The sequence below is a fragment of the Staurois parvus genome, unplaced genomic scaffold (assembly GCF_062004578.1).
Source record: "Staurois parvus isolate SC_StPar_1 unplaced genomic scaffold, SC_StPar_1.0 ptg000183l, whole genome shotgun sequence".
Classification (NCBI taxonomy): Eukaryota; Metazoa; Chordata; class Amphibia; order Anura; family Ranidae; genus Staurois; species Staurois parvus.
In genome coordinates this window covers 9,203,061-9,230,763 of record NW_028317979.1, presented here as the reverse complement: position 1 = coordinate 9,230,763, position 27,703 = coordinate 9,203,061, and the positions used below count along the sequence as shown (strand labels likewise).

The following is a 27,703-nucleotide window of genomic DNA, read 5'->3' as shown; positions in this document are numbered from 1 at the left end:
TAATATCATTTGCATGAAAGGAAAAGTTGAGATGTTGCAACTTGTAATGAACTAGAATTTATTTTTGCTATGGACTACTTGTTTTCTTTCCTCCACCATGTACAGTAATCTATTTTGAGTCATATCTTGTTGGACAGAGAGCACAATGTCATACATGGCTATACTTTGAAGAAACTAGAGCAAAAAATATTCTAATATGTTAATACTATATGGAGTTCATACATGTGTAGCAAACACGCACACAGAGATGGATGCGAACCTCCATTTTGGCAAAGGATCTTTCATCTTGTATCATTTCTACTCCCAAATCAGATTTCCTCATCCCCCCTCCCTCTCTGTTGAGTGACATGTGGTCTGGATGATGACAGAGGTCACAGGCAGCAAACTCATTGGGAGGGTGTCATGGCTATAAACCACACTAGCTGGTGCCCCTATGTCTGCGAGACTCTTGCTGGAGAAGGGATCGTAAAACCATAAACCAAGCCCTCACTGAGCCTCAAAGACATTCCAGGTAGTTGTAAAAATAGACATACATCTAAAAACTCACTTTTCCATATAATTTTATATCTTCAAATAGGACATAATTACATAAACATGGAGCACATATTCAGACGGCTCACTTTAATATAAGTCGCCTGGTATATTACACCCCCTAGCTGGCATATACAGGAGAGCAGAAAATTATATCTCAACCATCCAAGCAGGTATGTCATATTTCATATCTAACTGTTTAGCAGATGCGTCTGCATATTACTCTACTAGTGGCTAGGCTGCTAAATGCACCGAGAATAAGTTATGAACCATGACATCAACTGGGAGAGTTTTTGGTTCTAGCTTGGGTCTCCGCCCCAACACCCCTCCCCAAATTAGGCTATTGGTTCTCTGCTTTAAGGAGACACCCTGCTGAGTTCCTAGAAAAAGCTGAGCCAAGCTGAATTGAGTTGAAGTTGAAGATTCTCCCTTTTAACATCGGAACTAGCTTTGGGAGATAAAGCATCCTTTTGGCTCTGAAACCTGATCTGCTTAACCCAAGGCTGACGGCAAGTACTTCTTCCCTCTAAACTTCTTTCTGTTATCTCTTTGCTGTGCTATTGCTTTATATATATATATATATATAGGCTACGTCTTTTTCTGTAAATATTTTTATTGTACCCTTTTGACCTTTTAGTAATAAATCTTACTTTTTGAAAGTGTTGAACGGTTTCTAAAGCTCTTTAATGCAAACTAAGAACCCCTGCCTCTGAAGAACGCTACTGTGTGTGTGTTTTAAACTTCGGTATATCTCTGCCTGCGCTGACAGCGGCATACCGGCGATTATTCAAACATCATAGTGTTATTGCTGATATTGCCGAGTTTCCTCTTTCTCTGTACAAAAAGGAGGTGGTGGCAGTGTGAAGGGTTAATTGCGTACTTAACCTGACCCAGTAACAATCGCTCCCAGGCTGCCAGCACACAGGTTGTGGTCCATTAGCTGGAAAATCTTTGTGCAGGGTACAGCTGGGCATGGTATTGTTATGCACGTAACAGCGCAGTTTTAGATTGGCTAGTCCTTCGGTCACGAGTTTAGTGAGAGGGGCTGGGGTCTGACGCCGTGATCGTCACAACATGTAATGGTAGTATTCAGTACAGCCGGGATCGCCAGCATGCAACCTATTCAGGGTGACACCGGATCTGCTCCAAGAAAAGGTAAGTTGTAAAGAAAGCCGACGATCCCAGCAGGATGGATCCGATCCATCCTGCGGGGATCGTCAGCTTGCTTTACAACTTACTTTTTCGTGGAGCGGGTCCGGTGTCACCCGTTGCGGGCCACACTTCTCGCACCTGCCTTGGAACGCCACTGCATGTTTTAATTTATATTTTGCACTAACTTTGTATGGAGACCAAGCTGTCCAGCACAAATGACAGTGACAGAAGTTGGGACAAACCACAACACTGAAAAGGGTACTTGAACATTTGCAGCACCAGTTTTTTTGTAAAGAGAAGATTTAAAATATAATTCCAACTTGGGTGAAATGATAAAAAAAAGGCAGTCCCCAGTACCAGCTAAAAATAATAAAAACCACTCTAGCTGCAAAACTCACCTTTGCCCCAGTGCTGTCCCCTGTAGATTCAACTGCTCAGCAATCCAACACTGCTCCTACAGATGGTTGAATGATGCCCAGTGTCATTCAACATTCTACCTATGTGATGTAGGCCTGTGCTGTTCAGCATTCAGGATCTACTGATAACTGCAAGACGATTAGGAACGAAGACCTATGGTGAAGGCACTAGGAGAAAAGTATACAGTATATGCCCATTATTTTTAAAGGAGCAGGAGTGCTGCACATGGGGAAAGAGGGGAATGACTAGACTGACATTGGGATTTAAACCATGGCAATATGATGTAATTATCATAAGTAGGCTTTACATTGTTATATTTTGTCTCAATCCTGTTTTGTCTTTTGTGGTCATGAATGACTTGGTCTACAGTTGCAAGAAAAAGTATGTGAACCCCTTGGGATTACGTGGAGTTTTGCATGAATTTGATCATACAATGTGCTCTGAACGTCATCTAAGTCACAACAATAGAAGAACACAGTCTGCTGAACATAATACTACACAAACATTAGATGTTGCCATGGTTTAATTGCACATAACATGTAAACATTCACAGTGCAGGGAGGAAAAAGTATGTGAGGCCCTAGCTTAATGACTTCTCCCAGAGCTAATTGGAGCCAGGAGTGAGCCAACCTTGACTCCAATCAGTGTGATGATATTGGATGTGTTGCTGACAGCTGTCCTGCCCTTAAAAAACACACACCTGTTTTGGGTTTACTGGTTTCAAGAAGCACTGTCTGATGTGAACCATGCCTTGCAGAAAAGAGCTCTCAGAAGACCTACGATCAAGAATTGTTGACTTGCATGAAGCTGGAAAGGGTTACAAAAGTATCTCCAAAAGCCTTGATGTTCATGTGTCCACGGAAAGACAGACTGTCTACAAATGGAGAAAGTTTAGCACTGTTGCTACTCTCCCTAGACGTGGTCGTCCTGTAAATATGACTGCAAGAGCACAGCGCAGAATGCTGCATGAGGTAAAGAAGAATCCCAGAGTGTCAGCTAAAGACCTACAGAAATCTCTGGCACATGCTAACATTTTTGTTGACACATCTACAATAAGGAAAACATTAAACAAGAATGGAGTACATGGGAGGACACCACGGAGGAAGCCATTGCTGTCCAAAAAGAATATTGCAGCACGTTTGAAGTTTGCAAAAGAGCACCTGGATGTTCCACAGCACTACTGGCAAAATATACTGTGGACAGATGAAACCAAGATTGAGTTGTTTGGGAAGAACACACAACACTATGTGTGGAGAAAAAAAGGCACAGCACACCAACATCAAAACCTCATCCCCACTGTAAAACATGGCGGAGGGAGCATCATGGTTTGGGGCTGCTTTGCTGCCTCAGGGCCTGGACGGATTGTTGTCATTGATGGGAAAATGAATTCCAGAGTTTATCAAGACATTTTGCAGGAAAACGTATGACCATCTGTCCGCCAACTGAAGCTCCGCAGAGGATGGGTGATGCAACAGGACAATGACCCAAAGCATACAAGTAATTCAACAAAACAATGGCTGCAACAGCATAGAATACGCCTTCTGGAGTGGCCCAGTCAGAGTCCTGACCTCAACCCGATTGAAATGCTGTGGCATGACCTTAAGAGAGCGATTCACACCAGACATCCCAAGAATATTGCTACACTGAAACAGTTTTGTGAAGAGGAGTGGTCCAAAATTACTCCAGATCGTTGTGCAGGTCTTATCTGCAACTACAGGAAATGTTTGGTTGAGGTTATTGCTGCCAATGGAGGGTCAACCAGTTATTAAGTCCAAAGGTTCACATACTTTTTCCTCCCTGCACTGTTAATGTTTACATGTTATGTGCAATTAAACCATGGCAACATCTAATGTTTGTGTAGTATTATGTTCAGCAGACTGTGTTCTTCTATTGTTGTGACTTAGATGACGTTCAGAGCACATTTTATGCCCAATTCATGCAAAACTCCACATAATCCCAAGGGGTTCACATACTTTTTCTTGCAACTGTACATGTAAATATGAAGAAAAAGGACATGTGAAAAAATTGATATAGTGAATACTACCATTATATGTTTCAACATCATGCAGTTGTCAGAATGTGATAGTGGTCCTTAAGGTATAGAAAAACTACAACAATGTTAGCTGGATGCTTTTTACACTTTCATTATCAAAAGACATTTCAGAGAGCAAATATCTCCCTTGACTGGTTTATGTTCCCCCCTGGAATAATACGTGAGAAGGCAGCAAAGTGCAAATCAATGAAGGTGCTTTGAGATTTAACATTTACAGCAAATCTAATTCTTGGCTTAGCAGAAGTAATTTTTCCTTAAAGTTATTGCTTCATATCCGGTAAACTGTAATATCAATAAAATATCGTAACATTAGTAAAAAAAAAAATGCAAGCATGACAGAAATGGACTGTATGGGGTTGTCTAAGGATAATAAAATTAGATTGCTTTGTCTGTGTTTTCTGGCTATTTCCCTGAGTGGTATTCACTATTTTCAACATATTGTGCCAGCCAATTCTGTATTCACACCTTCATAATATCCCTTTTATTGTTAGATCACTTTACAACTGCAAATCTCTCATAAGCAAAGTTATCAATATGTCTTTGCATTTGTGAATATTACAGTTATGAAAAAAAACCCTACATGAGGCTGTGAGTTGAGTGCTATGGAATTTAGTACTGACAAATACAGAATGTTGTATATGTTTTATGGAATGGAGTTTTTTTTTTGGCTAAGTCTTAATAGATTGGATTATACTAGGAGAATGCTAAGTTTCTATACAACGGAGACACTTTTTAAATGGAGAAAGACTCAACACAGCTTGTATCATAATCTTCACCATTGTGCTCTGAGTTGTGGAGAATAGAACATGCACAATATTCTGAAGATGGAAAGATGGTCTCTGATATTACTGTCTAAATGAGGACTTCCCCCTACACTGTTAAGGTTTCCTCTCACTTACTGTTTTGTTTACAGGATAGGAAGTTAAGAAAAATCTTCCCAATGGGAAACAGCAAAATAATTTGGTAGTGTTTTTAACCATTTTCTGCTTTATCCAAAATGAGAACAAAAGTTTTGGCTTTAAATATGTTTTAATCTTTTTGAGGCTTTATGTAATAAAGTAATTAAAGTTGAACAATGTCACACATTTGTGTTCTGAAAATTCTAACACAATTGTCATTTTACCTTCACCTACAGCAAAAAGTGGAAACTCTCTCTCTCTCTGTGCATTAGCTTCTTAGGAGAACATGATAGTCACACATGACTTTTCCTCAGACTAGCCCTAAAGTGCTATCAAGGTTACTAAGGCATGAACTTTCCAATGATGTCCCCAATTCCGGCTTGGGAATATTTGTCCCTCATCTGTAAATGGCTTGGAAAAGAAACTAATGTTGATATGAATAATCCACTAAAGTGAACAGACCAGAGGTCTACATTTTTAAGGATTGCAACTTTAGACAATATTATTGCTGTCCGTGCCAACCTTTTCAGGAGACAACTGTTCCCCCTTCCCCATTTGTTGTCCTGGTCTCCCACAGGACAGGATGTGAGGAAAACTTTCCCGAATTGGGAAGCAGACAACTCAAAAAACGTAGAAAACCTAAGAAATTTTAACTCTTTCCACTGTATCCAAGACAAAAATGGTTTTAAAATCTTATAATCTGTATTGGGTGGAGTGAATTGTTACAGAAGACCAATGCGTAAAGTAACATGGGTGGTGCGGATCTTAAATTATACACTTTCAAAATTATTTCAAATCGTCACAATTGAAAAAAAAGAAAAAGAAAACAACAACACTTAATGATTTAACCCAGTACCTTTTTTGTAAGACTTGACTATAGAGAGCAGACTGATATACAGTGTCAGATTAAACTCTGTGGAGGCCCGTAGGCAGTCGAAACCTTGAGACCCCCTCACAGGTTTCTTGTGTATGAGATGTAGTGGGATAACATTGAACTAAGTAGTGTACACATCAGCCACTAGATGGAGATGACCATCACTACTGTACATCACACATACAGAGGTTGCACCAAAATGATTTTGCAAACAGACAGCTGAAAGAAGATGAGCTTTTAATCACTTCAGCCCCAGAAGGTTTTCCCCCCTTCTTGACAAGGCCATTTTTTGCTATTTGGCACTGTGCTATTTCTATTGGTAATTGCATGGTCATGCAATGCTGTACCCAAACAAAATTTATGTCCTTTTTTCACATAAATAGAGCTTTCTTTTGGTGGTATTTTATCACCACTGGGTTTTTTAAGTTTTATGATATAAACAAAAAAGACCAAAAGTTTTGAAAAAAACAATCATTTCTACTTAATTTTATAAAAAAAAATCCAATAAACTCAAAATTAGTCATACATTTAGGGGCCAAAATGTATTCTGCTACATGTCTTTGGTAAAAGAAAATCCCAAAACATGTATATTAATTGGTTTGAGTGAAAGTTATAGCATCTACAAACTGTAGTATACAGTATATATTGGAATTTACACAGCTTTTACTTTTTGACTGCCTATCACATTTCTTGAGGTGATAAAATGCCAGGGCAGTACAAAATAAAACAAGGTACCCTTTTTTGGAAAGTAGACACCCCAAGGAATTTGCTGAGAGGCATGTTGAGTCCATGGAAGGTTTTTCTTGCCACAAATTTTTGGAAAATGATGAAAATGTTTTCTTTTACACAAAGTTTTCACTTACATGAAACATTGCTCGCACATGCCATAGGAATATGTGGAATAACACCCCAAAACACATTCTGCTACTTCCCCCAAGTACAGGGATACCACCTGCGAGAAATTTCTTGGCAGCCTAGCCACATACAGGCCCCCAAAATCCAATGACCACCTTCAGGCTTTCAAAGGGCATATTTCCTCATATCTCTTCCTCACTACCTACAAACACCCCCCAATTGACCCCTTTTTGGAAAGTAGACACCTAAAGGAATTTGATAAGAAGCATTGTGATTATTTTGCAGATATAATTTTTGTCACGGGATTTTGAAAAAAAAAAAGAAAGAAAAGAAAAAATACATTTTGGCAACAAATGGGATCTGCGAAATACTCACTATGCCCCGTAGCAAATACCTTGGAGTGTCTACTTTCCAAAAAGGGGTCATTTTGGGGGTTGCTTCTATTATCCTGGCATTTCAGGGCCAATGTCACACATCATCCACTCTTCTAACCACTTGAAGACCAAGCCTTTTTTGATGCTTTTTGTTTACAAGGAAAACTTTTTTGCTAGAAAATAATTTTGAACCCCCCAAACATTATATATATTTTTAAAGCAGAGGATCTAGAGAATAAAATGGTGGGTGTTGGAACTTTTTTAAATCACAAAGTATTCACGCAGTGATGTTTTTAAATGCAATTTTTTGGGAAAAAATACACTTTTTCAATTTTAATGCACAAAAACACAAACTATTGTCCAATTGTTTGATAAATTATAAAAGATGATGTTATGCTGATTAAATAAATACCTAACATGACATGCTTTAAAATTTGCACGCGCTTGTGCAATGGCGACAAATTATGTAAATGTTTAAATATCCATAGGCGGCAATTTATAAGCCTTTACAGGTTACCACTTTAGATTTACGCAGGAGGTCTAGTACTAGTATTACTGCCCATGATTTGACGTTTGTGGTGATACCTCACATGCATGGTGCAAACTCTGTTTACATACCGACATGGGACCATCGCTTGCGTTTGCCTATGCGCGCAAGCACGAGGGGGGGGTGTGGTTTGTTTTAATTATTTATTTTTCTTTTTTACACTCTCCCTTTCCTTTTTTTAATCACTTTTATGGTTATCACAGGGAATGTAAATATCCCCTGAAATAGGCAATGACAGGTACTCTTTTCAGAGAAATCTGGGAGTCCCTTCCCGCTGCTTGTAAAAGTGATCCAGCAGTTAATTAGCCACTAGGACTGCTTTGACATGAAAGTCATCTGCCAGCTGAAAAAAGATACCAGGATGATGCCTATAGATGCAGGCATCATCTTGGTATAAGCACTCAAAGTCCAGCGATGTACCAGTACATTGCTGGTCCTTGTTGGGCATATATGTCACAGCAGAGAACATGGGCATATGAGGAATCAGGTCTATTGACCAATATGACTGCAATTCATTATTTATTGTAATGTCCATCTTGAGGGTTAGGCCCAAAAAAGTTTTAAATTCGGAAATAGTTTTTTTGATAGGTTTCCATGCAAATTGTCTGGCAAGAGCTGAATTTGGGTGTTTTTGATCCATTGTCTCGGGGCCCTTAAACTGTGTGGGGCAGATAGGATGGTGCCTGCTCTGCCTATTTTGTAAGCTGGCACTGCTAATGTACTTTCAGTATTATATAGTAGATTCGTTAGTCATACCTCAAACTTCTGAGTTAGGATCTAAATAATAAAGAAAAGTGTGTTTCCTTTAATTAAAAAAAGGAATAGAAAGTTCTTAAAGGCTTTAACTCCAGTGAGAGAAAATCTCTCAAACGTAGGACAAACATCATTTTATTAAAATGGAGATTACGAACCCATTTCAGATTTGTATTCCTGTATGAGCACTGCATATGGAAAAATTCCACTTTGTGACCTTGAGACACCCTGTGTATCGTAGGATGATAAGGTGCCACTGGGACATAAAGTGAGAACATGTCCTCCACCCAAAGAAAAAAAAAACATGACAGAAGTTCCATAGATTGTACTTTTCAAGTCTATGTAAGTGGAAAACCCACTTGAAAATGGTCAAATACCGATCAGAAGGAAGTTAAACGCAGATTGAATTCACATTTTAGTAATTTCTGAATGATCTCAGAAGCATCCCAACTGAAGTCAAACTTATGGCATAACGCAAATCCAAAGCCCATCGACATTGGCCTGTGTGTGGCAGAACTTTATGGTTTCTACCATAAGCTACAGTGTAGGACTTGTATAAACTATGCAATAAATTATTAACAATTCTTTACTCTTTATGGCCTTTATATTTTGACATCTGATATCCAGGTTGTATAGGTGTTGGTGGTCTACCAGTGAGGTTTTTGGTCTTGGATCCACTCAATCTACAACAGCCCCAAATTAACCCATTTCACGTACCTGTATCCAGCAACAGTTGCATCTCCTGATGTCACATCAATATCTCCAGTTAGCATTTTGAATGTGGTGGTCTTTCCGGCTCCATTCACTCCCAGCAGCCCGAAACACTAGATGGTACATATGAACTATTAGTCTATGCCAAGTCACCAAAAAAAGAAAAACATTGTTTCAAACATAACAAAAACATAAAAAGAGTTATCCAGACAACGTTTTGGCTTTGGATAAAGTGGAGAAGAGTTTTGTCAGGCATTTTTAGAATTTGAATTGGATTCCATTGGGGAAGATTTTCCATTTTTAAACCTGTGACACTAGAACAAAAAATGAAGGGTGTGGGTATCATTGGGACAGTAAGGCACAGATAGCAGCAAAGATATATCGGATGTTCAAACCCTTCCTCATTCTACAAAAAATGTTGTTTTGTTTTGACTCATTGGGGAGATTTCTCATTTCTTTGAGTTCAGGCCAGGGCGGACTGACCATTTAGAAACTTGGGCACTGCCAAGGACCCAGGGTCAGTAGGGGGCCCCATTAGATTCCCCTGGTACCTTTTTCATAGGCTTTTTTGAGTTTGGGAAGGACACAGGGGCCCCATGATCCCCTATTGCTCGGGGGCCCCATGAGTTGTCAGTCCGCCCATGGTTCAGGCAGAAATTTTCTAATAACACAGGCAGCAGTAAAAATATAATACAATATAAGTTCTAACCCTTCTCTGCCTTTTACAATAAAAAATAAAAAAAGTTTGGCCTAGAGTTGAGCTTTGGTAATCACGTGCAAACTGTGGTTTTGTGCAAAATTTTGTAATATACAGTAATGAAATTTGGTTAACTGCTGTCTTATCAGAGAAAAATGATTTTTGATTGGTTTCCATGAGTTACTGTAGACAGTAGATAAAGGAGATGAGAAAGGCAGACAAGTTTTGAATTCCAGCCTGGCTGATAGCAATGACTGCCTCTTTAAGTAAGGGCAGGATGTGTTTTATTATCAAGATTACCAGGCAAAAATAAAGGGGAAAAAACATCTGAAAAAAAAAAAAGTATTGAAGCCACCACATCTAAAGGCTAGTGACATGCAAGATTTCATACTTTTTTTTGGATTTAGATATACTATAAAAGTGGTTCTAAAGCCTCAAGGTTTTTTTTATCTGACTGCATTCAGGTGAAAAACCTTCTGTGTCACATATTCCCCCCTCACCCCCCTTATAACTACCTGAGCCCCATAATGATCCAGCGCTCTTCATGAGATCTGCAGCTCTCCTGAGTTTGTCCCTCCTCCCTGGGCAGATCAATAGCAGTGAGAGCCATTGGCTCCAGCTCTTGTCAATCAACTGCAATGATGAGGGAGCCAGAGCGAGTGCAGGGCCAAGTCCTGCTGTTTCTCTCATTGGATGCAGCAGTGGGACTTGGGAACGAGCCCACATGGGTGCCCTCGTTGAAATCAGCTTCCTATTGGGGGCACTAAACAGACAGAAGGAGCCAGGAGCACTGGTGGGGGACCCAAGAAGAGGAGGATCAGGGCCATTCTGTGCAATTTTATGGCACAGAGCAGGTAAGTATAGACATATTTCTTAATTTATTTTTTCCTTTACAACCACTTTAAGCAATATAGTTACTTACTGGAGAGTAAAGGCAAAACAGCACACTGATGAGGTCACCTTTTGCTCTTTCCTCCTGTAAGCATGTTCAGGAAAGCAAACCGGCAGCACTATGAAAAGCAATTGAGACTGGCTCAGAGTGCTGGCCTTCCCATTTTTGTTTGGAAGTGTTTCTATGCAGAGGAGTGCAGTAGGTTTATATTAAGAGAGACTGGCAATCATGGTAGTTTAATGTAAAAATATACTTAATGATTTTAATTAATACATAACTGAAATAAATGGTGTTTTGATATCTGCCTGTAGGTCAGCTTCAAAGCTGTCCAGATCTGAGATCTCTATTGCTGTTAGGTATGCCATTTCTTACCCATACATTTGTCAAGCATGTTACAATGGGAATTTGAAGAGCTGAACAGTATGGAATCTTTCATATACAGTATTTCTACTCACCTCTCCAGGCCGGACACCAACACAAAGCTTGTCCACAGAAGGAGTTTGTTTACCAGCATAAACCTTTATATAGTAGAGAGAACTGTGAGCTTGGCTCAGTTTACTAAAACATAATACATGTAGTATTTTTATTACTGTGCATTTTTTTTATTTTTATTAGTTAATTATTTTATTAAAATGAACAAAATAAAGGCTTTCAATAGCTAAGGAAAAAAAAAATCTGTTTTCATATGTATATAATGTTAATATTTGTGAACTGAGAAAATTATTATGGGATAAAGTAATGAACACAGTTCTAATAAAACTGACCAAACACGAAGATATCTATCTATTCTTTCTTCCACACTAAAAAGCATTGATAGAGGAATGTCCTGACAGCTATTGTATTCTGACAGTTTGCAACCGCGGCTGTCAGAATACATGAACAGTGGCTGTATCCTATTCGATGCAGCCACTGCTTAACTGTCAAATTTCTGCCAGGTTCTTCAATTTTTAGATCAAAGATTGTCAGGCTGGAGGGCCACCCATGGCTTGAATTTCATCCAGTTCATCAAGGATCCAGCTGAAATTTGCTGTGTATGGCCAGTTTAACTCATTCATGAATTAACCATTTTAGGTTTTTCACTTCTATGTTTGTGCAAACATGATCAAAACAGCTACAATATACTTAACTACTTTTCAAAAGAGTAGACACATTTACCTTTGTCAGTTCTTTCAGTTTTAATATATCGGTTTTTCCTCCTCCTTTCAAGACTCTGAGTCTCTCCTGTGCAACATCCTCATCTTCACCTTCAATTTGCTCCTTTGGAGGTTCAGCAAACCTATCAAAGAGAATGCCAAAATGAAAATAGGAGTATCTTGGACTGACCAATTTCTGTCAATAACAATAATAATAACAATAATAACAATAGCAACGCTCTTGAATGTATATTAGGTGAGCATGCAGTATGTTTTGAGTTATTAGTGCAGTGTTTACTTTGAAGTAATTTTTAAATGTAACTTTTTTTCACATGGTCGTATGTTTTTGCTATTGTAACAAAGGCCAAGTTTACCTTTTGAAAAAAAATAATATATGAATATTTTTTTTGCAGGTAAAAAAATGTGCATTTATTATTATTTTTTCTAAGGAGCCTGCAGAGCATTGCACCCGTGATCAGCATATCACAGGTGCAATCTCAGGCTCCTGAAGACTCTCAGCATAACTGTCTGCCCACACCTTGTACAGGCAGGCAGTTACTTGAGAGCAGGAAGAATAACCCTAGGTTCACATCTGTTTAGGTGGTGCTGCTACAGATCTGCATGAAAATCCACACAGAGAAATGCGGACCCGCGGGTGGGTGCCATTAGTTCCAATGGCATGCCGCCCGCACAGGAAAACGCAACCGTACTGGGAACAGAGGTTCCCGTGCGGGCTGTGTTTTCAAAAGAAGTGCAGGGACTTCCCTGCGTGTCACGGGCACGGGAGTCCTTTCAAATGAATGGACTCTCATGCCCGTGCAAAACGCGACCCGCAAGGCCGCATATATGTGAACCAGGGGTGAATGAACTACGAGAGCGCTCACCAGTGCCCTTGTAGTTCATTGAGAACTGCAAGCCATCGGCTGCAGTGGCTGAAGGTAATTGTAGTCTACTCATTCACAGGCAACTGTGAATGAATGACATGGTCGTGTGGGTGGTACCCCATCCAGCCGCTCTGTTTTCAAACTGTGACAGTGGGTGCAGGGAGAAGATCCCCTGTCTGCTATCACAAGGATGGGGGATCAGGGGTCTGGGATACAGATGCTGGAACATGTTCCTCCCTAAAATCAGGTGGCACATGTAACATGTTCCAAAGGTGAACGTACCTTTTAAATATAGAGATTCATAAAGCAGCCATTAGAGGGAGCTCTCTGTTGTTTCGTGCAACCACTCTCTGTATACTTAAACAATGAACTTCATTTAATTGCTCTTTTTTGACCTGGTAAATATTGCCTATTGAAAGCATTTTGTTAAATGAATGATAAGTGCAGTAAAATACCTGTGATCGATTCAGAAATTCAGAGCTGTCATAGGGGCCTTTCACCTGAGCATTCCAATTAGGTCTGCCTGTCAAACTTTCAGGTGGATCTGATGGGAGGTTTATGCAGCCCATAGAACGGGCAGATGTAAATGGATTTGTATTAATTTACACCCTCCTACCTACCTCATTACGTAATTGGCCTCCTAGTTCTTATCTTGAACTACAGAATGATTTTAGATGAGGAGAGTGGGAGGGGGTGCCTAGTTTAGGAAAACACAACCAGGCAGAGTTGATACCCCAAAAAATCATGTTCTCATTCCACAACAGAACTTTTTCTGTAGTTGCAGGGTCTTTACAGGGATTAAACAAATGGAAATGTACATTTATTCCCGAGATGCACTGCATTTGTTTTTTGTTTTTTTTTTTTGCTCTGACATTTTTATTATTGTGCAGGATTTATATAATGCCAGCAGCATTTGCAGCACTTTACAAAATGAAGGAGAGACAGTACAGTTACAATACAATCTGATACAAGGGTGCCTTGCTTGTGAGCGTTTACAATATAAAAGCACACAATTTGAACATTGCTTAGATAAGATATTAGCTCTAGGGATTCTGTTGTTTTTCATAATTCACCTAAATAAAAGACATGCATTATGAAAGGAAGCAGTAAGGCTCAACCATGGAATAGGATTGCAAAGCAGGAAGCAGAACCTGGGTACCTAATCAGCAAGTATGCCTGTCCCTTGCCTCATACTAGCAAATTGAAAAAGCAGCAAGGAGCAGTACAAATACACAGGGCTTCATTTACTAAAGGCAAATAAGTTGTTCCATCATCCAATCATGTGAAAGCAAAAATATTGTTTTTTTTTTATTATCATTGCATGTGATTGGGTATTCTTTGCAAAGTTAATTTGCACAATATTCATTAAGCCCTATAGAAAATTCCCTTGCAAAGTGGACAGCCTATTTTAGTATTAAGTGAAAATGCGGTTATACATTAAAGTGGTAGTAAACTTAAGTTGAAAAAAAAAAAAATCTCCCTGAAAGGTAATGTCATAATGTGTTAGCATGCATTGCATATTAGCACATTGTGAAAGACTTGCCTTAGAACGAAGCCCTCCAGCGGCGCACTGTCACCGTTTATAAGGCTTCCATCTTCACCCGCAACCTAAAAGTACATGAACATAGTGTCCACCAAAGGTGGTTACAGAAAGGACCATGCGATAAACCATGTATAAGTATACCAAAAAACTAAATTTAGTTTATAATAATGTTGAGTATGAATGCATAGAAATTGCCAGTCATATGGACAAAAAGGCAATTGATCAAACACCAATATCCATCACCTCACCCCAGACAAACATTGTCTGTTCGCCTTAAAACCATTATAATAAACCATGACATCACGGTATGGCCCTATATTCAAAGAATACATTCAGGTGTAAATCGTAGATCCTACATTTATAACTTTTTTCCAAATTCCCAATTATTGTAATCACTGGCTTCATCATGGAATTGTATCTTAGAACCAGGCAATTTAGCTTTCAAGAAAGACTTGGAGATCTAGTTACATTTTCTCTATACCAGCCAAGGTGAATTGGAATTTACGTTACATGATTAATCCAGTGATTATCGGATTCACACAGTCGGATAGTTTTTTTTGCTTATGTACTATAACCCATGCAATATTTATCATACTCCAATATAGCTAGCCCATAGGGTGGTATCAAGAAATAGCCTGACAGACGATAGGTGGTAGTCACTGCCTGGCTATTCTTTTGAATATAGGGCCATACTGTGACTTTGTGGTTTATTTGAATGGTTTGAAGGGGAACAGATAAAGTTGATCTAGGGTAAGGTGATAGATTGGTGCTTGGTCAATTGCCTTTTTGTCATATGATTGGCAATTTCTATGCATTCATACTCAATATTGTTATAAAATAAATGTTGTTTTTTGTTATACTTATACATGGTTTACTGTATGGTCCTTTCTGTAACTGCTTTTGGTGGACACTATGTTCATGTACTTTTAGGTTGCCAGTCATGTTTGGTTAATGGACCACACATATCTATAGTGAAGCAGATACCTAGAATATTTGTAACCTCCTTCCCTGTCTCTAATTATTTTTACATCTTAATCCGGTCTTCCTCTTAATTGGCCAAGCCGCGATGATGTCACTTCTGCGCATGTGCACGGGAGTTTCGGCAGCGGCACAAAGCTCTGAAGGAACAGCATAGGAATGCTGTTCCTTCAGAGCGCATGCGCTGGTGATGTCATCGGCTGCAGAGACATCGAATATCTCCTAAACAGTACATGTTTAAGATATATCCCTTGTACCTACAGGTAAGTTTTATTATAAGTTTACTTTGTACGTACAAGTGTCCAGTGGGAGTTTACTCCCACTTTAAGGTCCCATATGCGCAAATATTAATTATGCCTTTATCTATGGTAGGAAGGAATACTGTTGTTCTTTGTTCTTTTGTGTCTTTCTTCTAAATAGTTATGTTAAAAATGAATTGGACTATCAATGTTGATATTTTATCTATAATAGTATTGTACATTTTGAAGATGCTTACCATGCAGTGAAAAAGAAGCGGTTCTGAATGAGCAGATTTAAAGAAAAGTAGACAATTCCTTCAACTGCCATTGCAAATACGTTTTTCCCCAGAAATTCCCACTGGAAGGGGTTTGTAATATGCTCCTCACCTGCAAAATATAGCAAAGAGGTATAGATGACACACCTTGGGCCTTCTAATGTGTGATAGAGGTTACCTATAGCTGTGATTGCTGTGTTTTTGTTCATTATTAAAGTGTTACTAAACTCACAACCGTAAAATCAGTTTGTATGTATATGCAGTAAAGCATGCTTGTTATACTCACTGTGGAACCTAAGTGGTTAATCCTCTGCATTGTGTAAATAGTCTGTTTGATCCTGATGTCTCTGATCCTCCCCTTCTTCCAGTTCCCCCCTCATATCTCCTGATAAGACATATCTGCACACATTCAGCTTGGTGTGTATTACTAGAAAGTTTTTTTTTTTTCTTGGGAGAGTGCATGTGATCAGCACTGTCCAGACAGAGGTCAGGGGCTCTGCATCCTCCCAGAGCAAAATAAAAACTCCTCCTACAAGCTTTAACATGTGCCCTGCTGGACACTAATAGAAGTCACAAGACTGCTCTAACTGCTGGTGAAAAAAGGTATTTATCAGTTTATATTTACTAAAATTATTGCACTTCCATGGTCTGTGTACTGTGGGAGACCAGATATAGTGAATGCAGGGTCCTGGGTTTAGTAACACTTTAAGGTACTATGTCTGTACAGCTTTCACTTTCATTCATCATAGCACAGCAGGTTTACTGACAATATTCTCTGCTATAAATTCTTGACAAATAGAATACTTTCTGACACAGTATGGTTTTCTCTTTATTGCTAATAAACCTTAATCATTTCAATAAATGAATTACAAATTACACTGTGCTCTGGGTACAAGTCAACTACTGTATGTTTCTTGGTTTCCTGTACTTTAAGAGAGGCCAGATGGCAAGGCTTAGTATTCAGTCACACTCTAATTTACGATGAACACAGTACAGCACTTCTTAATGAAAAGGAGTAGCATAGGATAAATCATAGCAAAGATACAACATTCCATGCACATATGCTTAGACATTAATCATCTGATTTGGTTCCCAATTTTATGATGGTTTTTTAGCATCAAAAATGTCACAATTTGTATAAAGGTGCCCTGTTACATACTCCTTTATTTATTTAAAAGAAAATAACAAACAAGTCATACTTACCTGCTCTGTGCAATGGTTTTGCAAAGAGCAGCCTCGATCCTCCTCTTTTCAGGTCATCTGCAAGCGCTCCTGACTAATCCCCCTTATCCAGTGCCCCCAATAGCAAGATGCTTGCTATGGGGGCACTGGAACATGCTCACTCCCGAGCCCTGCTGTATACGTCCATAAGACACATAGAGCTGCGGCTTGACCCCACCCCTGCTCTCTCCTCATTGGCTCACTGGGTGTGATTGACAGGGTCTCTCACTCCTGTGTCTCAGCCAATGAAGAGAGAGACCCAGGAATGCTAAGGCTCCCGTGCACATCACTGGATCTAGAGGTGGCTCAGCTGAGTATAAGGGAGGGGCTGCACACTGCATAGAATGCATAAAGGTAAAAAACCTTCAGCCTTTACAACCCCTTTAAGTCACTCTCCCAGCAGCTCAGCTCCCCCTTCCAGCAGTGACTCAGCAGCTCAGCTCCACCTTCTCATCAGCGATTCAGTAGCTCAGCTCCCCCTGCTCCCTCTTATCACCAGTGATACAGCAGCCTTCTACCCTTCTAATCTCTGATTTTTTTTTATGTTTTATATATCAATCTATACCATTTAAAAACAGAGCAGGGTTTTTATTAAAACAGTAGTAAAAAAACAAACAAACGAAAAACAAATCCATATATCCTAAAAAAAAATATGAAAAAAATAGATATGCAAATTAGCCATAAAGTTACCTGACGAATGCCGATGCTGCTACATTTGGCCTTGACACATAGACATTAGGGTTAAACCACCAAGGGCAGCAAGCAACAATTTGAAGTACATGACTTATACCGTTTTATACAGTGATTCCAAATAACTAATATTTTAAAATACAAACAACATTCACATAAGGTGCTACTCTGATACCAATTGTGTATGTGGAAAAAAAATTATATATATATATATATATATATATCCATACCCCTTTTGAATAGTAAGATTTTCATCAATATCTCAACGAACACAAGAACAATTTCCAAGATTGTGACAAAACTGAGTTTTATAGAACATTTGTTTAGCTCATTACATGAAAGTAAGGTTAATAATATAACTTAGATTACAAAATCTTCAGTTTAACTCAAATTTGTTGATGCAAAAAATGAATACATCCCACAGCAAAAACTGCTACATCTAGTATTTTGTATAACCTCTTTGATTTGTAAGGACAGCACCAAGTCTTCTAGGTATGGAATGTACAAGTTGCTGACATATTGCAACATCTGTGTTTTTCCATTGTTCAAGAATGACCTCTTCTAGAGCCTGGAGGTAACAAGCTTTTTGTGTTCTTGGTGTTTTAATAAGGTTTGTTCTGGGTCTTTGAGTCTGGAGGCTTGTGGAGTATTGAGTAGGGTGAAGCCTCCATGGCTAAGTCCACAACTTACTTGGTAGTCATGATTAGTCTCAGCTGTCAACAGGCTTTTTATATGTGAGCTGAATGATGCTCCAAGCTGTCTCTCACTTTCTCTGGTGTGACATTCTGGTTTGTGAAAAAGCTGGCTGCTGACAAAACGTTAAAATGTTAAAGGTGCTGTCTGTTTGTGTTAGGGAACCCATTAGGGGGTACCCTGTTAATCAGGAAATTGCCTGTATTTAATTAGTGGCTAAATCTCTTTACGACAGTGTCATGTTGCAGCACTGCAGATGGGCCCTCATGCCTTGCCATCACGTATACCGTATATGCATCTCTGTGATGTTCACAATAGGGACCCTCAGAGCTATTGCAGTGCTGTCAACAACAGCTCCTTATCAACTATTGGGCAGCACACTGGCTAAATCGTTAGCACTTCTGCCTGGCAATACTCGGGTTGTCAGTTTGAATCCACACATGGCACTACCTGCCTGGAGTTTGCATGTTTTCCCTGTGCCTGCGTGGGTTTCCTCTAGGTACTCTGGTTTCCTCCCACACTCCAAAGACATGCTGGTAGGTTAATTGGCTCCTGTCTAAATTGACCCTAGTATGTGTATGTACGAATGTGAGTTAGGAACTTTAGATTGTACTCCCCTTGAGGGTTAGGGACTGATGTGAATGTACAATATATATGTAAAGCACTGCGTAAATTGACAGCGCTATACAAGTACCTGTAATAAATAAATACATTGAATGATCAGTACAGGTAGGACAGGCTCCCAACTGTTATCAGTATGGAGCCAACCACATTGAATAATTAAACTTGGGTTCTTCCTACTGGCCTCTGGCATTATAGTCCACTTAAAGGGCCAGCTTCTGCCAGCAGCAAATGGTTAGGTGAGGTGTTTGTATATGCTATAGACTGTCTGTACAAAACCTTCCTGCACTAAGACTGTTGATTTACTGCCTTGCTGAAAAAATGCATTATTTCACATTGTATTTATAAGTTGACACACAATGGTACTTGGTAATGTTTGCCAAATTTACTCCACTATGTATAGACACATTTTTCCTCCAATGTAATCTTCTTTATCTCACATATTTTCAAAGAGATAAACTGTTGGAACATTTATATATTTGTCTATAAATGTAGGCACAAGCCCATTTATGTTAACTGACTTTTCCTTTTACATTACGCTAGTTTTATAAACATTCCCAGTAATCTTAAAACCCAGATGCTGTAAATGTGGACAAGTGGAATAAAACAATTCTGCCTCACTCACCAAATCGAGCATACACGTCAGTCACAGCTTGATTCATAGCCAAGTCAATAAGACCCCGACCAAGGCAGAAGTGTGGGAAGACTAAAAGCAAGTCCTTCAGCCTCTCATTGAATTTTATCAGAGACTACAAGAAAAAAAAATGTGTAATAAATCTAAACATCACTCTGCCAATAAGTTAACAACCACATCATATGATTTAGAATAATACCGACTAATATAGTGTAACAATGTTTGTTCTGTAGCCTCTTATTGCATTATGATTATGTAATCTGCAAGTATGCATCTGATTGGAAGCGGGCGTTGTTCAGCCACAAATTTTCCAGCAGGCTCCTTTGACATAAGTTGATCAAACAATCAACTGTCAACTGGAATGGGCCAACAGGTCCAGCCATTGAGTTTATTAGGTACCAGCTGAGTTCACTCAGTGTATGGCCAGCTTATATTTCATACACAACTGTAATGCCTATGAAATGTGTTGGCCTTGGACCCTTTGTTTCTTGGGTAATTTTTACAATAAAGTATTGTTGCTGAAATTCCAGGGGCATGAGAGGTGACTGATGTGTCACTTTCTATAGGTCAAAGGAACAAATTCACAAGATATTCTGCTGAAAGCAAGATAAAAACTTGTTTATGGAATGAACCGTGTTTATGACATCTAGTAACCTCACATTAGGAGATAAAAAACTGTTTAAGGACATCTAAGTTAGAAATCCTTAAGTCTGGGGGAGATGAAAAGAGGTTTTGGGGTAGATAAGAAGCAAAAGTGTGACTTTTCAGATAACGAATATGGTGGTTGAACGTGACTCTGTTATCCTCGCGGAACCCTTCTGCTAGCTCCTCCTGTGGTGGGTGTAGTGCCTCCCACTATTGGGACAGCTTCCAGAAAAAGGGTTTAAAAGGCGGAAGTCCAGGCGAGACCAGTAGAAGCTCCCCAAGTGGCCAGAAGAAGCTCGGATGCTGGGATTTTTGCCAAGGCTATATGGGCTCATCGACTGGTCACGCCTACGGCTTCTCTGTGACCCCCTGCGCAGTTTCATTCTGATGGGATTTGTTCCTCCCAGCTTCCACATAGCTTTGGTAATGTATTAATTCTATGCTGTGACACTGTAAAATGACGTGTCTATTTCATGCTGTAATGCTCACATTAATATTGGTGTGTGTTATTATGCAGATTGTAATGACTATAAGATATATCCTCCTGTGCATTGCATGATAATAAAAGTGGAGGCTTTAACATTGCAAGAATATTGCAGTTGGATTCTGTTATTTCTTGGAGTGCTGGGTAAATGCTATGATGTGCCAGGGCAGGTATTCATTTGGTAGTTGATCTTTCACATGTGTAGAACATGTAATGGTTTAAATGCTGATTAAAAGTACCTGCATGATTACATGTTGATTGTGTGCGTGTATATGACTTGTTTTTAGTTATTGCATCCAGCATCTCTATTACAACAACAAAAGTTTTTTTTCTATTTGGATTGAGTAGGGAATGGTTAAAATCTGCCTCAGGTTTTTTTTGTCCAAATCGGTACCCATCAGGAAGATTTCCTTTCACTTCCCATCCTGTAAACACAAAAGGAAAGGAGAGGAAATCTCTCTAAAGTTAGTAATATAACCTGTTGGATAGTTGTTACCTGAACATGTGTTCCCATTGAACAATTTTCCCTCTAATCTTGTTCTGGGAACAATGGTCACCATATCCAAAATAAAAAAAAAATGGCTATAGATACATTCTAATAGCTGTAGTGAAAGTCAAGCATACAATGGAAAATGACTGATCATTAATGCTCCCTGCATTGTGTTTATAAGCATATAGTTTTGCAGCAGATTTTACTCACCCTGTTATTTTCAAAGAGATCAAGGATAAAAGTAATGGCGCTACTGTTTATGCCAATGAAGAGGTTCAAGCAAGATAATGCAACGTAGGCCGTGCTTGGCACATTGAAGAAATATGATGCTGGATACATCATAGGAATTACAGCCCATCTGCAAATAATCATTCACAGTTTTAAAGGGTAAACACAGGCTGAATACCAAATAGTTTTTTGACTATTGCACTAACTAAACAACAGCAAAACTGACAATCCTGCATTCTCCAATCAAGCCATATCTACTACAAATATTTGTGACAATTTAACATATAATGTATAATAAAGCTGAAGCTCTGCTTATTTTTTGCTTTTCCTGTTTCCCCTTTCCCCCATCAACATGGTTATTACTTTTTTTTTAAATAATACCTCTCTGTTGCATTACATACCTTATTTTAGAACTAATTACATCACTGGGTCTCTGTGCTTCTGTATGCAAATGAATTTAGATCATGCCAAGTGGAAGGGTACAGCACAGTGCTGCACATAGCTTCCTGAAAAAAACCTTTCCTTGCACTCATTTTAAGAACCCCTAGCCCTGATGCAAGCAATAGGAAGGCTCTTGGATGGCATTATGCAAATATAAAAATGTCCTAGTGGGTGGATATCAGTCTGGAGAAGTGGGCAATCCTAGGCAAGCTGTAATTGCATGCCCTAGGTAATGCCCACATGTGATGATGAGCTGCCTCCATAATTGAAAGACCTCTTGAGCAGGTCAGTGTGCATCCATAGACTCACACAGTGCCAGTAAGCCATGTCCCTGCTCCCTCCTCACAAATGTTTGTGGCTCCTGATGCACTCAGTATCTCCTTTGAAAGCAGGACATGAGAGGATCAGTGCTGCAGCCGGGACATCGCTGGATCAGTAATTCAGTCAGGTAAGTGTTTGGAGATAGGGAGAAAATTAAGTAGTTTGGAGGGTTTTTTTTTACCTTAATGCAGGTAATGAATTAAGATAAAAAAAAAACATTTTGAGTTTTTAGCTACTTTAGGTATAGTATTATACATGTGTAGTGAAAAAATTGGATGGTGGCAGACAGTAACAGCTTAATACATCAATATATTGATTCCTTTTATAATCATACTTTTAATTCATATTAATTACTTTATTTTAGTGCCATTGTAGTTCAAGTATTATAAAAAAGGCAGTTTGTGAACATAAAAATTAATGCAGAGATAAGAAGGTACAATAGCTCTATCTAGAGGACATTTATAGACAAGCAAGGACATCTTTTAAAATAGGTGCTTTCAAACAAGCCTGGATATACAGTATATTTAAAATGAAATGGATTAAAGTAGATATAAAACCAATTACTAAAATCTCATATAAGCTTTAACATGTTTGTAAAATTTCAAAACTCGTTTTCAATCTATTTAAATCCACGGCTTTTATTGAGGTCTCCGATGCTCTGCACAGCAGTGAGAATGGCACCACACACTAACCCAACATGGTACGATGGCTGCAGCCCTCCTGCGCCAAACAGACAAAAACAAGGTTTCCATTGGTTGGAAGAAATGCCTGTGGCGGATGGGCTTGTAGATCTTAATGGAATACAAGTGTAGTGATCACCACATACGTAGTCCATTGACACTTCCTCCAGCTAACTGGAAATCCGTACCCTGTTGTGGCCAAGAAGCTGGAGGAAGAGTCTGCAGGAGCCTGACATTGCACTTACAGCCATCCTGTTCTAAGAAGGAGTGACTTTCTAAATTTAATCTTGCTGGGTTGTAGACAGACTAAACAAATTTATGGTTTGGTTTTCCCCCCAAGCTCAGTGTTGCTGTTGTTTCTTTTTGCTACCAGTAGGTGTCATGTTGTAATGATAGTGTGAGATGCCACAGTAATTCTGAGTTATGAATATACTGTATATAGCAGCCCTCTTTCTTTTTAACACTTATAGGATCTTGGTATATTAGAATCCATTGCATGCAGCTACACATAACATTTTTCACTTTCTAATTTTTTGGATTAGCGCTCACCTTATTTTGCTTTTTTATGAATATAAATGTTCCCCTGGCCATCCAGTAGGAGGTTTATTGCCACTGGTGCATGCTGAAGGACAGCATATTTGGGGTTACCTTGTGAGCTCTCCTTTTCCCAGGGCTGTGGCCTGAGGAGGGTGTGTGTAGTGCAGCTCTGTGACTAGGCCTGGTGCCTAGGAGGCCTTTGCATGTGCATGGAGCAAATGCCTGAAAACAGATGAAGCCTGTCTAGTGTAGACCAGCTGGTGGAGCTGAGGGAGCCTCACAGAGTACAGGTGTATGGAAGGAGAAGTGGAGATCCAGAAGACAAGGAACTCACAGAGAACCTTGGAAAGCATCAAGAGGATCTCTGATACTGTGGTTGCTAATGGAATGCTAGTAAACAGTATAAAAACGTTGCACACCAACAGCTCAATTGTATGTTACATGTGAAGAATGGCCTCAGCTCCTCTTGATGGCCACACCACTGATGCATTTCACACCACCCTCCCTGGCTTAGTTATAGTGGCAAGTCAGTAAGGGTGTTCAGAATTCCCCACCCGTCTCTCCCCTGAAATGCAATAATATCTTAGCTAGTTACTGGCTCCCCATTGTTACACATCCCCTACTTTTCAACCATGTACTCAGCCCTGGAAAAAAAGCTAACCTACCCAACTCCGGAGTACCAAAACATACCTCAGCGTTTCAAGGGGATGCTACACAATGCTTTGCAAGCTCATTTGCAAAAAATAATAAATGCACATTTTTTTCTGCAAATATATGTACATTTGTACCTTTTTTGCTAAAGGTGGGCTTAGTAACTTTGTAATAGAGTTATTACTATGCAGGCACCATAACTGATTTTGATTAGTTTCAGAAATTATCTTTCTTATCTTTTTTTTTTTTTACCAGGCTGAAAAAGTTCTGTCATGTGACCATCCATCTCTTTTTTCCTGATAGTGGGGGTGGGGTTACAGGACACTGTGCAGACACACAGTATGTCTGCATTCCTTAGTCTGTTTAGCATGAGGTAAGAAGCAGGCTGTATTTAAGTAGGGAGTGTGTTCAAAAAGCAAGCTGTGATTGGGAGGGGGTGTGTGCCAGATGCAGGCTGTGATTGGTTGAGGGTATGGTGGCTGAACAAACTACCCAATAAAGGCGTGATGTGTGTCTGCAATTCTCAATGGCCAGCTAAAGTATGAAAACTGACCATGCTAGCGGTGATCAGCTTTTGTGCTTTGTGAGGTCAGTTTAGGACAAGGAAGAAAGGTAACTGGCAGGATCAGCCAGGTAATTCAGATGGAATACGTAAAGGAGAGTGAAAGAGATTATGATTTATAAAATACTCATATGTGAACACACAGAGAAAAAAATATTTAAGTTAACATACAGTTAAGTATGAACTGTACTGTCTCTGTAAAATACCTGTAAAAACACATGAACGCATATATTATTTACTTACCCATAGAAAAACAGCAATGCTATGAGTGCTGGTAAATTTGTAGATGATGTATAGGCTTTCTTTTCAAATCCAATGAATATGAAGACCACCATAGCCACACTTACAGCGTAGTTTGCCTGAAAACACAGAAACACTTTTTATATGTAAGATATGAACTACAACTATCACTTTGCTATATACATTGACCCCAAGTTCACATCTATGCTGTTTCTGGTGGCTGCATTTGCTTGGGCACAGCAACCCATACATCTCCTTTCCTGTATTCTATTCATAAAGTGTATGTAGATTCAAGAACAAAAACATTTATTACTCACAATGTCCCAAGTGAAGTTTGTGAACCAGTACACAGCCGGAGTAACTCCGCTAACAAACTGAAGGTGCTTGGCATTGGACACCCTTTCTTGGATCAAATACAACACAAAACTTGCTGGGATGAATGACATAGCAAAAATCACACAAATGGCAACCACAACATCCACTGAGGTAGTTAACCTGAAAAAAAAGAAAAGATTTAATTGAAAAGACAGCCTCTAAAAATAAAAGCTATCTAGCAGATTCAGTAACATACAGTCTAGCAAACCATTGTAAGTCATACTTTACTGCTCTGACTTTGCTAAAACAACCCCCGTTGTTTTTTTTGCACATGATTACTACTCTCTGCTTTAATATACTAAATATGCCAAAATATGTTTAATTTGTTAAGCAGAATGGAGGGTGTAGACCAATGGTCTCCACACTGTGGCCCTTCACTTGCCGTTATCTGTCCCTTAGGGCCTTGTTCCTTTCACTGATGTAAGGCACTATTTTTCCCACTGACACAAGCGCTGGGGCACCATTTCTTCTACTGACACCAACAATGGGGCACTATGCCTTCCACTCCCATTGACACCAGTGGGGCCCTGGGGCACCATTTCTTCTACTGACACCAACAAGGGTGCACTATTCCTCCCACTCCCATTGACACCATTGGGGCACTATTCTTCCCACTGACACCAATGGGGCACTATTCCTCCCACTAATACCAATGTTGGGGCATTATTCCTCCTCCTATTGACCACAGGTGCTGTATAATTTTTTTTACTCCCACTGACCACCAAGCCTGAAGCATTGTATACTCCAACAGATGTTGGGGCATTTCTACTCCCTCTGACACAGTCCGCCCCCCCGCCCCCCCCAACGTCTGAACAACAGTAAAGTGGCCCTGTTTTTAGAAAGTCTAGAGACCCCTGGCAGACATGCAGATACACACACACACCACACACACTCAATCAGGGCAGATACAGACTCGGACACATACACACACACAGCGTCCAGGACAAACGCTCTCACATACAGCGCTACAATGTGTGAGTGCAACGCCATTCAGTCTATATGTGTGACAGTGGAGATACAATTCAATGTACACCTCTGTCCACTGCCTTTTAAGCGTAAAAGGAGAGTAGTTGGGAGGTGGTAAAAACGTGGCCCAGCCATGTGTTTTTACTACCTCTCTAAGTGCAAGTGCAAATGATGTCTTATATACAGTTAAAGCACATACACATAGGACAAAAGTACACATGCACACACTGGGGTGGATTTACCAAAGACAACTGCACTTTCAAAGTGCAAAGGCACTTGTAAAGTGCACAGTCTTTTTGCCTTTAGTAAATCCACCCCAGTGTCAGGGCATACATACACACATGCAAAAATACAAAGGCAACTGTACTTTCAAAGTGCAAAGGCACTTGTAAAGTGCACAGTCTGTTTGCCTTTAGTAAATCCACCCCAGTGTAAGGGCATACAGACCACATGCAAAAATACAAAGGCAACTGTACTTTCAAAGTGCAAAGGCACTTGTAAAGTGCACAGTCTGTTTGCCTTTAGTAAATCTACCCTAGTGTCAGGGCATACAGACACACACACATAAAAATACAAAGCTCAGCACACAAATAGAAAAAAGGCATACAACACCATCAGAACAAACACAGCACACAGGGCATAAACATTCATAGCACACAATTATTTTACAATACCCCTTAATAATGTTGTTGTGGGCATTTTTAGAAGAGTATGGAGGCCAACATGGCAAAATGTAGTCCTTATAAATATGAAAGCTGTTAGCACATATTGCACAAAGCAATGACAACATGCAGAGGGCTACAGGAAAAAGGTGTCATATCGTACATAAGGTGGTATGAATGTGAAGCTTCAATAGACAAGGTAACACTGAGGCTGCTATATTCACACAGCCATTTACTGTATGATGTGCTAATATCCGCCTATTACTGGAGCTTAAATGTTGTATTACAGATGACCGTGCTAACTTATTCATTATACTTAACAGTACATGAGCATACATCATCCATGAATTATAAAACATTACATAAACTACATTAATAACACTTAAAGTGGTTGTAAAGTCTACTTTTTTAAATAACAAAAATGTGATACAATGATAATGCACAGAGCAGTCCCTTATCTCCATTTCTGGAAACTCCTGCTGGTGCTCTCTGCTTCTACTTTTCTGCATGTGCCCTATAGCAAGCTGTGTGTTATGAGGGCACACACACAGGCATGCTCCCATGCTGGACTGTGTGCATTTATAGACACACACAGCTACTGCTCCCACCTTAGAAGATTTGACTGACAGCAGCAGGAGTCGTCTACTGCTGTCTGAGTCTCCATTGAGACCCAGAAGTGAGAAGATCTGCAGCTGGGCATAGCACTGACAGGCTCAGGTAAGTGTTTGGGGTGGGGTAGGTGAACAGGTAGTGGG

At 39.6% G+C, this 27,703-nt stretch overlaps 1 protein-coding gene across 1 annotated transcript in view; it reads right to left on the bottom strand.

Annotated features, from left to right (window-relative positions):
* The window catches only part of ABCA4 (ATP binding cassette subfamily A member 4), a 259,321-nt gene that overhangs the window by 33,017 nt on the left and 198,601 nt on the right, over positions 1-27,703 (bottom strand). The window contains exons 40-47 of the mRNA XM_089677323.1: positions 25,263-25,440; positions 24,949-25,064; positions 21,496-21,643; positions 19,658-19,781; positions 15,790-15,919; positions 11,911-12,031; positions 11,211-11,273; positions 9,173-9,279 (exon numbers count right to left, since the gene is read on the bottom strand). Of these exons, the coding sequence (XP_089533449.1) occupies positions 9,173-9,279; positions 11,211-11,273; positions 11,911-12,031; positions 15,790-15,919; positions 19,658-19,781; positions 21,496-21,643; positions 24,949-25,064; positions 25,263-25,440 (987 nt within the window). The remainder of the gene's footprint in view (positions 1-9,172; positions 9,280-11,210; positions 11,274-11,910; positions 12,032-15,789; positions 15,920-19,657; positions 19,782-21,495; positions 21,644-24,948; positions 25,065-25,262; positions 25,441-27,703) is intronic.